The 15,960-nt window shown below is 40.7% G+C and overlaps 1 protein-coding gene across 4 annotated transcripts in view; it reads left to right on the top strand.

Annotated features, from left to right (window-relative positions):
• gtpbp8 (GTP binding protein 8 (putative)) overlaps positions 1–15,960 on the top strand; it is a 57,008-nt gene that overhangs the window by 39,402 nt on the left and 1,646 nt on the right. For 2 of the 4 annotated variants that reach the window (XR_005640887.1, XM_039817395.1), the window contains one exon: positions 6,372–6,522. Coding sequence is in view for 3 of the 4 variants with exons in the window: in XM_039817395.1 (XP_039673329.1) it covers positions 6,372–6,473 (102 nt within the window). In the remaining variant the exon portion in view is untranslated. Of the gene's footprint in view, positions 1–6,371; positions 6,593–15,960 lie in introns of those variants that run through there. The other 2 variants (XM_039817394.1, XM_039817393.1) reach the window with 1 other exon arrangement.

The raw sequence follows: 15,960 nt of genomic DNA, 5'->3' as shown, positions 1-15,960 counted from the left end.
TGTAGCTTCTTGTTTTCGTCTAGTTCCAGTTATTGACGGAGTAAATGAGTTGATGATGTTTGTAGTATTCCCACTGGTGTAGCCTATTCTCGTGTAGCAGATATGACATACTGTTGTTGTTTTTATCCACCACTCTCTTGACATCACCCTCATAACTTACAGGGAAACCAAAGTAGCTCCAAACGCCAGACCTGTTGGTTATTGGAGGATCTTCTAATTCTGGTCTGGTAATAGTCGCATTAACGTTACTAGCCATCATAGGCACCGATTTATGTTTTCCTCCGTGGGTGCTCACCGGCTCATGCCCTTTAAAAAAAAAAAGTAGTTTGAAAAAAACCTTAAGAACTTTAGGAAACAGACAGCGGCCGACACGAACACACGATTAACTTGATAATGAAGTTGTAAAGTTGGCTATCTTTCAACTCAGGACAGGGCCACTTCTCACAAATACAGATAGGATTGGAGATGAGAAGTTTAACTGACCACCAACTACCGCTGACCTGACGGAGCACCACGACCGGCCGCTCGTGGTGCTCAGTATCTAGCGCGCTGTAACCGATTCTGGGGTATCAACCGCGATCAGCTTCGTGGGAAATTAAGAACTCTCTGCACTAGTGGTGGATGTCGTTGATGCACTTGCATCATTAGCTTTGCTTTTTTAATAACAAATCTGTCCATTTAATTCTCACTCTGATTACCTAACGCGTTTTCATCCAAGAGACGCTGTGATTGGTGGAGGATATGGAGCAGGGGACTGACAGCGACATAACCAATCACATTATGACAGACGCTCCACTTAGCACCAATTGCAATGTTTAATTTTAAATGAATGTAGCCTACTGGCAGTCTGGCACACGTGGGTGCTCAGTGGGTGCTTGGTATTTTACATGGGTGCTCGAGCTCCGGCGCACCCACGGTATCGGCGCCTATGAGAGCCATATTGCAACAAGCTAGTTCAGCATAGCATGCCTGACTGGAGTAGTTTCTTGAGTGTGTGTAAGTAAGTAAGTAAAATGTATTTTTATAGCACATTTAAAAACAGCTCGCACTGACCAAAAGGCCTTAGCCACAGAATAATAACAATAAAATAAATACATTGACAGATTTAAGCTAAGACGACATCAATAGACAAACACTTAATTAAAGACATAGCATGGTAAGACAATTAGAACACAAGCCTGGTTTTGAATATTGTAATTTAAGGGGCATTTCTGATGTCAGGTGGCAGTTGGTTCCACAGCTGATGGCCAGCAACAGAAAAAGCTCTGTCACCTTTTTGCTTAAACCGGGACCGTGGGACATGGAGGAGACCTTGACTGGAGGATCTGAGGGACCTGGGGGCTACATGGAGATGAATTATACCAGCTATGTAGCTGGGGGCCAGGGTTTGAAGAGCTTTAAAAACTATCACGCTTTTTTGTGTTCGTCAGCAGCCTAGCCGCTGCATTTTGGACCATCTGAAGCCGTGCCACCAGTGTCAGAGGGAGACCAAAGTAGAGAGAGTTACAATAGTCTAGGCGGGAGGTTATGAAAGCATGGATGACTTTTTCCAGATCATTGTATGACAGAGCAGACTTGAGTTTGGAAATGATTCTTAATTGATAAAAACTGGTCTTTACAACAGATGCTATTTGTTTGTCCAGGTTAAGATGGTAGTCCAAAATAACACCCAGGTTACGTGCATGGGATTTAACATAGGGGGCAAAGCGACCAAGATTGGCAGGGATGGAATTTTTGGATTTTGAAGGGCCAAAGACAATAACTTCAGAAATTGTTAGCCATCCAGATTTTTATTTCTTTCAAACAGTCTAAAAGAGGCTGCATGGAGTTGCCGGATTTAAGTGGAATGTACAGTTGGGAGTCATCTGCATAGAAATGGAATGAAATATAACATTTTCTGATGATGTTACCTAGAGGGACCATGTAAAGGCTGAAAAGTAGTGGACCCAGAATGGATCCCTGGGGGACACCATAAGACACAGGGGCAGGGGATGAAAAGTATTGACCTATGGATACTGAAAAAGATCTTTGGTGGAGGTAGGAGTGAAACGTGGTAGGACATTTTGCATCCAGATTATGTTTCTTTAGCATAGGCTGGACAACGGCATGCTTGAAACATGTAGGAATGGTGCTGGTGGCAAGGCAGGAGTTAAGAATAAATTGAATGGAGGAACCAATAGCATCAAAAGCATTGATAATCTGTGAAGGGGTAGGATCGTGTGGGGCTGTTAATGGTTTCATGTGCTTTACAATGTCCCATAGTTCAGTGTAGGACACTGCTTGGAATTGGACAAAAGTAGCTGTAGCAATGGGGAAAAGAGGTGGGTTGTCAGATACAACAGGAGTGAACTGTGCTCTGATGTGGTCAATTTTCTCAGTAAAAAACTTCAAGAACTCTTCACAGCTATTGGTGGATGCCTCGACCTCTGAAGAGACCTGGGGGTTAACAATTGAGTTTATGGTATTAAATAAAATTCTAGGGCGATGGGAATGTTTGCGTATAATGTCAGAGAAATGCTTAGCCCTGGCTTTTTTAGCTGCAGCTTGGAAATTTGCTAGGGAATTTCTGAATATTTCTAAAGAGACTAGGAGGTGATCTTTTTTCCACTTACGCTCAGCTCTTCGACAAACCTGCCTGAGATGGTGGGTGGAATCATCAAGCCACTGTTGAGATTTAAAATTAGGGCGTCTGAGTTTAAGAGGGGCCACAGTTTCAAGGATAGCTGTGCAAGATGTGTTGAATAAGGATATTAGCTCATCAGGGCTCAAAAGTTGATCATGGGCAGTGATAGAGTCAGTGATAGCATTTCCCAAGTAGCATTCAGAGAACTTAGTTGCAGTAAAAGGGTTAATATGACGAGAGTAGTGGCCAGAAGATCTGGCTGTATACGGTGAGTAGCTTAACATTGAACACAATAGGCATATGGTCAGAGAAGGATGCATCCTCAATGCTTATGTTATCAATGGAAAACCCATGGGATAAAATCAGATCAAGAGTGTGCCCCTGAACATGGGTCGTCTGATTTATGTGCTGGAGGAGGCCGAATGATTCCATTACATGGCAAAACTCACTAACCAAGGGTTTTCCTGGGCAACAGACATGAATATTAAAATCACCCAAAATCAACAAACGGTCATAGGATGTTGCATAATGAGACAGAAAGTCCGAAAATTCTTTTATGAAATGTTTATCTGATTTGGGAGGCCTGTAAACAAGTGCGCACATCAATGGTGTAGTAGCAGATTCTACTTTTACGCATTGTACTTCAAAGGAAGAAAAGCTCCCAGCAGAGAGTGTTTGATTTTTAAAGATCAAAGCCACTCCGCCTCTTCTTCCTGAACTCCTCAAAGTGCTTATGAATGAACAGTTTGTGGGGCAAAGTTCGCCAAAAACAGATGTCTCACTAGCACCGCAGCCAATCCATGTCCAGATCTCGCTGGGTAAAAAAGTTGTTTAAAATGAAGGTCTTGTTTGACACGGACCTGCAGTTCAGTAATCCAAAGGCTGTGGAAGTTGAGAGCGTTGCAATGGGCGAATTATCAGGAGGTTCACCCCGCCGCTTTGGACGGGCAGTCTTGATGGAGCTGCAACAGTGTTGTAATGTAACGGAGTACAAATACTTCGTTACTGTACTTAAGTAGAAATTTCACGTATCTGTACTTTACTTCGCTATTTAAATTTATGTCAACTTTCACTTTTACTCCACTACATTTCCTAGATAAAATGTATACTTTTACTCCGTTATATTTCCACTAAGCATCTTCGTTACTCGTTACTAAAAAATTAAATTAGAAGAAATGTGTGCGACTGCAATAAGGGACGTTTGGCGAATCACTGCTCCTAGATTGCATTACGCACGCTCCGCACACCGCGCGCTCTATTTCAGCGCTTGTTTGTTGCAAACCGCCATGGAAGCATGAGCACCTACTGGAGTACCTACTGGAGGACCTCCCGTTATCGTAGACCACCAGGCTCGACATAAGCAATGGCCCGATGGCCCGGGGCCAGTAAAAACGTATGTCGGGCTGGTTCAGCCACAGTCACTGGTGTGTGCGTTACTTGACGCAGCACATGTAGCCTACTGACTGGAAACGTTACCGAGGATTATTTACCGCCGATGGCGCAGATGAACGCTACACTCGTTACTAAGTAGGTAGCCTACAATAAAACCTCCATGATTAAAGAGTCAATAATTATCAATAACCCACGTACCTGTTCTACAGGCAGAAACACGTAGAAACCCATATCTCAGTCTGATCTGTCTGCACTGTCCACTCTTGTCCACCGCGCTGTGCAAACACAGCTCTACTCTGCAAACAGCGACTTTACAAACGAGCTAAAATTAAAGATGTCAGTTTGTAGTCTAACTGTTTGTCTTAATTTGCAACCAATCTTGAACTTTGGACAAACTATTGTAAACGTAGCTGATTTCTAAACGAGCCATCCTCTCGCTGGAGCGGTAAACCTATGGATGTATTTTAAGACCAAAACAAATACATGTGGCTACTTAATATGCACGTGAATGACGCGTTCTTCATTGTTGATGATGTTGCCAGTTGTATTATTTAGCAACAGAATCGTCTTATTTCAAATTAGGCATACAGGACTAATCTGAGATAATTTTCTAGTTAAGTAGCCTATCTAGTTATCATTATGGATTTTCCATGTTTTTAGGGGTTTGCTTACTAATGTAAAAAATATAGCATTAATTTAGTAAGAAAGTGAAAATATCAAGATGACAAGATGATGTGTATTAGGTATAATTTTATTTTCTTTATTTGAATGTAGTTGATGACCCCTGGTCTAGCTTTGCTGCTAATGGCACAACATCCAGTGGCAGTGGCTAGCTTTTTTCCTGCTTTTTTGTCCTTTTCCAATCACACCTATGATATTCCTTTCAGGGCCAGTAAAAATGTAGAAGGGGCCAGCAAAACTCTGATCTACTGGCCCCTGGGGCCAGTGGGGATTTTTTTTTATGTTGAGCCCTGCGACCACCCAGACAATAGTGGTGAACTCGGTGAACAGGGTAGTGGTGAAGATAACGTCATACACCCGTGTTGCAAGAAATGTTTCTGTACATTGATGTCAGCTCTAAACATATGCTGTTTGTTCTTTGAACTTAAGAGAATTGTGTCTGAAAAGTCCCTGAATATGCTTTATGCTTTACTATAAGAAAGCCACAATAAAAGTTCTAACCGCTTGCTTTTAAAAAAAACAACTTTTACTTTTACTTTTGATACTTAAGTACATTAAATATCAGAAAATTACTTTTGATACTTAAGTACAGTATATATCAGATACTTTAAGACTTTTACTTAAGTAATATTCTAAAAGGTAACTTTCACTTCTACCGAAGTCTTTTTCTAGTACGATACTTGTACTTTTACTCAAGTATTGCTTTCTAGTACTTTATACAACACTGAGCTGCAATGCAGTCAGCTGGAGAGATGACAGGAGTATCTCAGGTCCCATGATCGACGAGCCTAGTAGAGGCCTCTGCTCCCTGCAAAGTCGTTGGAGAGCCAGCGAGGTGATAGTTGCACACAGTGCACACTCGCAAATCCCCTGATCCGCACTCGAACACCGCCACCATTTCCTCGCTTCCTGCGCCACTTCTTGCGGTGGGAAATGCAGCAGGAGAGCCGGCGAATGCAGTCTGCGGGAGAGTAGATGAATGTTGGGTGACATCTGGAGTGTGGGTCAAGCCGCCCAGTGGATTGTAGCTCTAAAGAGTTTTTGATTTGTAGCAGTACAGAGCGATCATATGTCCTTAGGGCATCGGCGCAGTGCCAGAGCGACAACAGGAGGAACACAGACAGACACAACAGCACTCGGACAGGTAGGAGGTGACGATCTTGCCCCTCCGGAGAGCGCAGGTGTGTAGCGAGAAACCGAGAAGGGAAGGTCACACACTGTGGGAGGGGCAGACGGCACTTTGTTTGTTACGTCGTTTGGGCTGCTTTGCTGAGTGCAGCGGCACTGAGAACAATGTAACCTCTTTTTCTCTAAATGAAATGGGATTAGTCCAACGAATCGTTCGGTTTGTAATGCGTACCTAATTGAAAGCCTCGTAGCGATCGGTTCAATACGAATAAATGTATCGTTACACCCCCCTAATGCATACATACATTTTTGTTTTCCCAGCTAACTAATAAAAGTGTCATGAAATCCTGAATTACAGCTTCAGATTTCTGTTAAAAATGTTTATTATTAAGCATATTGTCGAGAATAAAAGGAGTGGATGGATACATTTAGCAGTTTGATAGCTTCCATTCTTTATTTGTCTCTCTCTCTCTCTCTCTCCCTATCTCTCTCTCTTTCTCTCTCTCTCTCTCCTCTCTCTCTCTCTTTCTCTCTCTCTCTCTAACAGCTCCCTCCACTTCTGGGGGATCTACCTCCTGAGATGCTTCATTACCCACGTAACAGGGAGCCTCAGGTTAACGGACACTGCTCCCAGTTGACCAGAGCCTGACTGGGTGGAGCTGGGACTTTCTAAGCTCCACGTACATCCACAATGCTAGGTTCACATGCATCTAAACAACTTCTTCAGAGGCTTTTATTTTCTAATAAAACATAAAATACTCCTTTGTTGGTTTGGCTGGTTGTCCTTTTACTTTATAGTTACACATTAAATAAACTATGTCGACAACGTTTCATTTCTGGGATTGCTCCTGTGCCGCCGGAGGTTTTGCTTTGATGTCTCTCACCTTCCGCTTTCTTTGTGTTGGCTTTCTAAACTCCGGTCTATTCAGGAAACAAACTCCAAGCTAGAACCGACAACCAACTTAAGTTTTTTTTAAGTAAAATTCTCATCACACATTCTACAGCCATTTTAATTCCAGAGCTGGCCTCCCTACGTACACATGTTCAACCAAAACCTTGGAACCTGGCTGCTGGGATTTGCTCCCATTCAGCCTCAAGAAAATTAGTGAGGTGTGACAATAAAAAAAGTTTGGCTGGTCACAGGAAGTTTAGTCTATATCCTTGACGTTCCACTTCCGGGATTGCTCCGTTGCAGACAGAAATTCTGCCGGATTTCACTCATTTAGGCCGGATGTCCGTTGCCTTGGGCTTCCTTTGTGTTGGTGTTCTAACTTCCGGTGGATTTCTGAGGACTATGGTTAACTGCTCCTCAGATCTCTGCAGGGTAAATCCAGACAGCTAGCTAGACTATCTGTCCAATCTGAGTTTTCTGTTGCACGACTAAAACTACTTTTGAACGTACACGTTCCACCAAAAAAGTTCCTTCCTGACGCTATTTTGCAGAGGCACCGTGGCTTTTTATGACGATTGTGATTGGTTTAAAGAAATGCCAATAAACCAGAACACACAGGAAAAACTTCCTTTTAGGCAGAAACCTCGGACAGACCCAGGCTCTTTGTGGGTGGCATCTGCTGCTGCCAATTTGGACACAGACACTGATACAGATATACAGAAATATGATTCATGATAATTATAGCAGTTGGTATGATGAACAGTGGTCGTTATAGTAACAATAAAGATAAGCAATAATCTGCTTGAAGCAGGCGGGAGAGGAGAAAGCTTAACAATTGTTACACAAAAGTATTTAGGATAAATAGCTAACAATTTTTGGTTCCCAGAACGTTCTGGGAACGTTTGTTTTTGGTTGCGCGAACGTTCCCTGAAGGTTAGGTTTGGTTGTGTTTTGGTTATTATGGAAAGTTGGTTGAATGTTCTGGGAACGTTCGTTTTTGGTTACATCGAACATTCTCCGAACTTTGTAACCTTTATGGAACAATCTCCTAACGTTCCCCTATCGTTGTAACCTTTTTTTCGTTGTAAACAATTTCCCCCTGGGATTATTAAAGTATTTCTGATTCTGATGGAACGTTCCCCTATCGTTGTAACCTTTATGGAACGTTCCCCTAAGGTTGTAACCTTTATGGAACGTTCCCCTAACTTCGTAACCTTTATGGAACGTTCCCCTAACGTTGCAACCTTCAGGGAACGTTCCCCTAACGTTCTTTTTTACATTCCCCTAACCTTTAACAAACTTTAACAACAATGATACTAATTTTATTATTACTTTAAACTGTCTGCATGAGCAGGAATGAATTATTATATATTAGCAGGAATGAATGAACAGGCAAACTTTGGGGATTTAAAACTTTAATTTACAATATACAATGAAGAATAAACAAAATACAAAATAGATAAGGATGTAGAGTGCAAATTAATAGTGCAAATGTATTGTGCAAGATGCATATTGGAATGATAAAGTATGTAATGTGTAGGTGAATGGCCAAAGTGGGGATGAGCCCACTTCTCAGCAGTTCAGGAGAGTGATGGCAGAGGGAAAGAAGCTGTTCTTGTGTCTGGTTGTTTGTGTGTGCAGGGATCTGTAGCGCCCGCCAGAGGGGAGGAGGCAGGAGGATGGCAGCAGTGTAGAAGATGGCCAACAGCTCTTGCTTCCGCAAAAGAAATAAAAAAAATGGAGCTCCATGGTTTTGAAGGCTCAGTCCTTCTCAGCTGACCTAAAAAGAAAGAAACAAAAGTTTGATATGCCATACTAAGAATAAACACATTAACAAAAGCAAGACAAATTGCCTGACTAACAACCCTGTTTTTATTCTGATCACAAATATTGATAGTTTTTGATTATTATGATTATTATTAACATCACAGAAGAATTTCAATTTACCGTCTGTGTGGGGCAAACTTCAGCACTTGCCCAGTCAAGTCCTCCGTGTCTGCTGCAGTCAGCGCGGGGAAGTTTTTCTGGGAGACCGCTAGAGTAGAAGTCAAAATGAAGCAACGTTACAAGTCAAATTAAAACCTTTTATTAGCCAAGCTAAGCATAATACTGATGTGAACAATAAAATAACACCTGCCTGTTATAACCCTGCAGATCGTCAGGTCCTGGAAGGCCTTCTTTGTCTTTCTGCCCTGCAGGCTATACAGTTTTAGAACATCATTGGTTGCCACTCGCCGTAGCATGCGACAGATGGCAGTACCTCCGGTCCAACCTCCGGGCTTGTCAGGAAAAGTTGCTGTAAAACATATAGAAACACAAATTATACACGTGGAACAAAGTGGAGAGCTTGTACAATCTCATTTTGTAAGAGAAGTCAGTTCTGTTATAATTTAAGTTATGCAAAAGCCACTGTACCTTCAACTGGTCCCAAGATGAAGTGGCAGGCCGAGCTCGCGTTAGAATACACCCATCCAGCTCTGGGCGACCGGCTGGTTTCTTGTGTGGGTTTGACTCATCTAAAAAGAAAGTAGATATGAATATTGGTCAGTTCATTTATGGTAGGTTTCTTGCAAATGCCAGTGCATAACTACTCTGTTACATTAGACAATTGCAAAAAAAAAAAAAAAAAAAAAAACTTACATGCAGGTGGTGGAGGAAGTGATGTCTACTGACCTGAAAAAAGGCAGGAAGAGACAAACCCATCAGAACAGTCACATGATAAGCACCAGGTTGAGGGTCAGTAGTTCCATGGTAGGTATAGGACTCTGGTTTCTTAAATGCATGTATAAAGGTTAACTTCCAGACAGGGCTTCCACACACACGCTCCGTCCTGGAATGCTTTCTTGCTTGTGGACCGGAGTCATCTGAAATAAAAGACCATACAATTTGTACTGATTGCAAAAAGAATATTTGAATGTATACAGTGTAAACAAACATTACAACATAAACATTGTATGTGACGGTATTTCTCAGGACTTTTGCATTGTAGCCCAGAGACTTTCTAATGGGGAGACACAGCATCCATAAAAATGCATGGGGTTAGTTTGTAAAGCCAGTATGGCAGCTGTGTAGCCTACACATATTGCCTCTCTTCCTGTATGCTTCCCCATTCACTTAAATAGGAAAATAGCTTGCCGATAACTGCCCAAAGTACGTTGCAAGGTGGCTGCCGAGTGACTTGCCTAAAATGACTGATTGTACTGGCTATCATGTATGTACTGTACACTAAAAGTAATTGAAAGAACTGGTATGTCTTATTTGTAACAACAAAAACGCAAGCAGGTTAACACGATGACACAAAACATACAATCCGGCAAAGCATACACGTCCTGCAGCAGCAAACAAAGCGCAATATATATGCAAAGCGCAATATATATGCAGTCCATTTAAAACGTAACTCTCGCCACAATACAACCTAGGATCTTTTTGTGAATGTACCCGAGTCTAACTTTCATTTAAAAGCATAATTAGGACGGAAACGCCACTTTTAAGATTGATCGTATTGTCGTTTTCTGGTCAAACGGCCTTTTGAATGGGAGAACTAGAGGCTACTTTTATCATCAAAATCACTATATGTAAAACACTAAGAAGGCTCGACACAACATGAAACTTTGCACGAAGTCTCACCAGGGGATTTACACATGAACTCGAGCATTGAGAACATTGTTTGTGCACAAAGAGTTTACCAAAAAGAAAAAGTTTTGAACAAGTCGCTGCTTGACTGGCAAGATGGCGACAAGGGGAAAAACAAATGCTGAAGTGAGTTGTTGAACCTTTTTTGGTCAACTTGATAAAAACCGGAATATAACAAAGCACTACGAGGGAAAGGGCTTACGGTTAGACCCCAAACCGTTGCATTACAACCATAACATCATGAAACTGTAACGTATTTCACGTACTTTTTCGTGAGATCGTTTGGCGAAGCAAATTGAATCTTCTTTCTTTGTCCGTGTATCGCATGGATGTATTAAGAGAAGAAGGTGTATCGTATCAAACGCAAACGGAAGTCCGGAGGACAGGACTTGAATCGGTCACCTGAGAGCAGAGGCACGGTCTTCCCCTACTGGCGGGGGGGTGTAACGGTTGGATTTAAACTCTGAACTGATTGAGCCACTTGTTAGAAGTGAAATGAACGAACTGAATTGTCTTAGTTGTGAAAATCGATAGATTCTTGTTTTAAGTATTTTCACCTAATAAAGTTAAAAAAACGAAATCAAGCACAACATTTTAGTTTTTAGCAAAATTGATATCAGCCTAAAAGTAAATATATTATCTTGCTATGTTGTTTATCTTACTTAGATTTTATAAGACCAATCATTTTTGAGTGAATCGAAATCAAGTGACTGCAAACCTTTTATATGCTACTTCAAAAACTTAAATGGAGCTGGTTTAAATAAACATTTCAAAACCGCACTCAGAACAACCAAAAACAACCAAACGGGAACGTTGTGTGGAGGTAACAGTGCAACCACAGGAGAACGTTTCAGTTGGTTGGTTCCCCTAACGTTTAGGGAATGTTATAACCAAGAGGGAATGTTCCCTAAACGTTAGTTTTTGGTTTGGTTTGAACTAACCTTTAGAGAACCAAAAACTAACGTTCCCCAACGTTCCCTAAACGTTCTGTGTTTGTGGGGGTAGCTCCTTAACACTTCTGGACCTAAGCTCCACTTGGTGCAGAATACTCGTTAACTTTGGACAATGAGTCTTCCTCTTACTGTCATGATTATGATGCTGTAGTTTACTTTTAAGAGGCCAACAATTAATGAATAAAAGATGAACCTTGGAGTAATATTTAATAAGATACACGAGGAGTGTTGTTATCCATTGAAGAGTAGTATCTTGGAATTCAAGGTTTACCACATACTGTATGAGGAAGCTCACTTAGTGTTCTCTCATGCTTACTTTCCCATTACATTGTCTACTCTAAATTCACAACTAAACCTGATTTCTGGTTCTGCACTGAATCTACGGCGTAGGCGTCGAGTGTGGTAAGAGTCCCGTGTGGGGAAAAAAGCTGTTTCCTGCAACAACCTCCAGCACAAAGCACAGTCCCTCTGTCTCTTTTCTTTCACTCTTGCTCCATGAAATGATGCAGCAATCAAGTGAAGAAGCAGTTAGATGTAAGTATTACAAGTAAATCTATCTGTCCATCAGGAAACTGTAAATCACTGAGAGTCGAGGCAGAGCAGCCGGAGGACATAAAATCTCCGTAAAATATGATCCAACTTCACCAAAATCACTGAAAATGTTTAAATGCACACTAATATCCTGAATATGACATAATTCTGAATTCTGTAAATGTGTAAAAGAGTCTCTCAATGCGTACTGAGATTTGTGAATGTGTATAGGAATCTGTTAACGTGTATTCAGAATCTGTGTGTGTGTAATCAGATTTGTAAATGTGTAAAAAACAAACATCTGCAGGCATAAAAGAAGTCTTGAAGTGGTTCGTGTGCGGCCATAAAGTTTTTATAGAAGTAAGTAGATAAGGTGTCAAGGTTACATACTTAAAATCTCATATTTCTTTTTTTTTTTTTTTTTGCCAGTTTCCCAAAGGTGTCTTCATTTCCTTATTTCACAGTGAAGCAGCTTTGTTCAGATTAAAGTATGGACCTATCGGATCAGATTGTTATCTGCAATCAGATCACCTTAGTTAATGGCCTTTGCGTGACACAGACCTTCACTTATTCACACATCAGGAGCAGAGAGATACTTAAAATTTAATGTGTTTAAACTCAACCAAGGACAAGTCAGATGGAGAGAAAAAGATAAAAGCTGATGGGACAGATAAAGACTGATAAGAGTTCCTCTGAAGGGCTACCATAAGTATGAACTGATCTTTCCTCATAGCCCAGCGCTGAGTTAGACATACAGGAAGAACTCTGCACACACCTTCACTGTTTATGAGAAACAAAGAGGAATGTCAATCGCTGCACAAATCTTTTCAAGGTCTAGCTTTTTATATATCAGTTTAAAATCACAATCTCTTTTGGAGATATCACTCTAGTATTATAAGTGAATAAGAGCAGGGTGTGAGCTACAAATGCCAAGAATTAATTTGTTTTAATTTTGTCATGACAACCCTTCAGTATGTATGGAATTTTAAAATGAATTTTTCAGGACTAAAAAATAATTCTGAATATTTTTAAGTTTAACTATACTATATATAGGCAGAGTGCCGCTACAGTGCTGTTACAGTCATTCCCAAACTGCAAGGACGTGCAGAGACTCACAGATGCAGAAGACTCAGAAGAACCAATCAGAGTAGAGTTTTTTTTTTTTTTTGTGAGACAGGCGCTAAAACAGCATTTCAGACAGAGGGTGAATACAGGTATATTCAGATGGACAGTATGAAAAAAAATAATGCGTTTTTCGAACATGTAAATTGTAAACGTGTTCTAGTAGAAACCCAAAATACATAATATAGGACCTTTAAACATGTCTGGAGAAGATCTACTGTATGTGCTTAATGTCAAGCACCAGACACACAATAGAGACTGTCCATTGGTCGTTTGACTGTCCCAAGCAGCATATTACAAGTCATGTTAACGTTTATAGTGACATCATCCTCTACTGGCCGTAGTAGTTATGATGGATGCAAAGCAGGAAGTAATGGTTGAAGAGAGCCAAATTCTGCATAAGTAGGCAGGTTGGGGTGGTGGATGGGTCAAACAAACACACCAAGGTCTGTTAAAAAATCAAAGTAATCAGCGATTAAACTTTTTTTTTTTACTTTGTCACATTTTGTATCACGTGCGTAACTGGAAGTTAAGTAAAGTAACAGGTGATTGTCACCCAAGCCACAATGTTTTTCTAAACCATGACCCTAACGTTCTCTGGTTTAGATATGAGGACTGGAAATGCTCCTGTGGGTCGTGTTAGAGGGTAGGAATAAATTACCCATATCATTGTACGGTATGGTTTGGAGGACTTACCATATTGCATCAAGAATTGGTCAACAAAATGCATTATTCACATCAGTGGTGTCCTAACCTTTTCCTGCTGTGCACACTTTTGGAGGCTGTGCTTTGCCTAGAATGCCAGTGTTTTTACACACAAAATGGACCCAATAATGATGAATTGTTAGGGGTTAGAAAAGCACAGGTGGAACAAACAACATTAATGGTGCAGCATTAAAAAGGTTATTATTTTGACTGAAACATATTTGAAATGATTGAATATCAGTTCGTATGTCAGTCTAATGAAAAATAGTTATTTGAAAAAAAATTCAGCTACAGGGCCCCAGTCATAATTAGTGCCAGGGTTACATGACTTTAACAGAACCATAAACTGCAGGTTTCAAAATCCTCATCTTACCAAACCTTTTCTGGCACAGTCTCAACAAAAAACATTTTGTATGTGTCATAAAGGTTGTGTAAATTGCAGGTTCTAATGTTAGTGCTGCAGTAAATTATACAGATCACATCATTGCTTTTATCATGACCATATCATTTTATGGCATATACAGTAAGTCTAAAAATGTATCCATAAAATGTGACTGATGAATGGAGAGCCTAATGCTCTTCCTAGTTTAATCTGCAGACACGCCGTTGTTTCATTGTGCAGCTACATTGTTATAATACATAACACAAATTAGTTAGTAACTGCTTTTCCTTGGTTGCTCTTTAACTTTACAGTTAAGCTTTACCCCTTCCTCAGGTGGCAGACACAAACTCTTCAAGAGGACTATGAGAAGGTAAGAACAACCCAATTGTTTTATTATTTTGTTGAAAAATCGGGGGGGTCTGTTCAGAGTTATTTGTAGCACATGATGCACCTGAATCAAGATGTCTTTTATCACACTTCAACTTTGTTATTCTTTCCACTCTAAAGTGCCTTTGAAACCTATTCACTCCCACTTCCCCATCCCCATTGTTTAATGTTTTATAGCTTTACAACATTGAATCAGTTTTTAATTTAAAAAATTAAAAGCAAACATAAAATACAAAATAACTGACTGCTAAGATGTTCACACCCTCCAAATCAATATTTATCAGAAACCCTTTCATGAGACATTACCGTGAGGCTATGTGCTAGGTCTAGCCTGTATCTGTTTTGCACACTAAGGTCCCTATTTTAACGATCTAAGCGAACGGCGTAAAGCGCATGACGCAGGTGCGTTTAGGGTGTGTCCAAATCCACTTTTGCTAGTTTGACAGCGGAAAAAAGGGTCCGTGCGCCGGGCGCATGGTGTAATGGGAAAATTACATTTCAGCCTAATTCCTTATATTTTTATGTTTAATTCGTACTTTACTTCTCTCACAAATGCTGAAAGAGTTGATCTCATTTCCCACATGCAGATTTTGATTCTAACTGCTGAGACATCCAGTCTGGAACATAATGTGAGCACTGTTTGTCTGAACAGATAGGGGCTACAAGGTCACCGTACAGTGAGGAGGAGGCGAAATGGCTCCGAGATGTCTCTTGTGTTTTTTCTGATTGTCTTCATGTGTATCAGATTGCCTGTAAGAACTGTAGCGTCATAATAATCCAAGTGTGTATGTGCTGTCACTCTGAAGATGCATATAAGCCTGGTGTTTCTGTTCACTCATTTGAGAAACTGACTCCACACTGGGCTGCGGCCTTTTGTGAAATCATGTTGCTCCTATATTTGCAAATATATCTTTTTTAATAAAATACAAAAACCCAACTTGGTTTTAGTCTCAGTCTGTCTTATTGGTTTCAATTTACTAAACTCTGAAAATCCCCCCCCCCTGCTGCAAAGGAAACTTCCACTACAATGGTTCAAAAGGGTTGCATTTAGTGTCTTCATTAATTCATAGGTGTGTTTTGGGCGTAACATGCAATAAACCAATCAGAGTGTCATCTCCCATTCCCTTTAAAAGCCAGGCGCGTTTGGACCTTGGAGCATTGGTATTATGATGGCGGATTTGCACCGTAATATTTTTATTTGTAATTATTATTGGTATTTGTAATCTTCTGTGTGTGTAACAAGCATAGTGTTCGTACGGTGTGCATAAGCCTAGGAGCATTTTACTAATTTGCTGTTAAAATAACAATGAAATGCTGCGTTATTGACTTTAGACCAGATTTTTGTTGGTCAATGGCACGAGTACTTCTCAATGCCTCAAAATAGCAATACGCCAAGAATTCACCTGAACACACCTCCCTGTAAGACCAGCACGGCCATGGGCGCAGAGATGGGCGCAGGTGCATTTGCTATTTAAACGATGCAGGCGCTGGACAGGAAACTGACAACGGCATCGGTCTTAAACTAGCAAAG

This window comes from Perca fluviatilis, chromosome 12 (assembly GCF_010015445.1).
Source record: "Perca fluviatilis chromosome 12, GENO_Pfluv_1.0, whole genome shotgun sequence".
In the NCBI taxonomy this organism is placed as follows: domain Eukaryota; kingdom Metazoa; phylum Chordata; class Actinopteri; order Perciformes; family Percidae; genus Perca; species Perca fluviatilis.
This window is presented reverse-complemented; position numbering and strand designations above follow the sequence as displayed.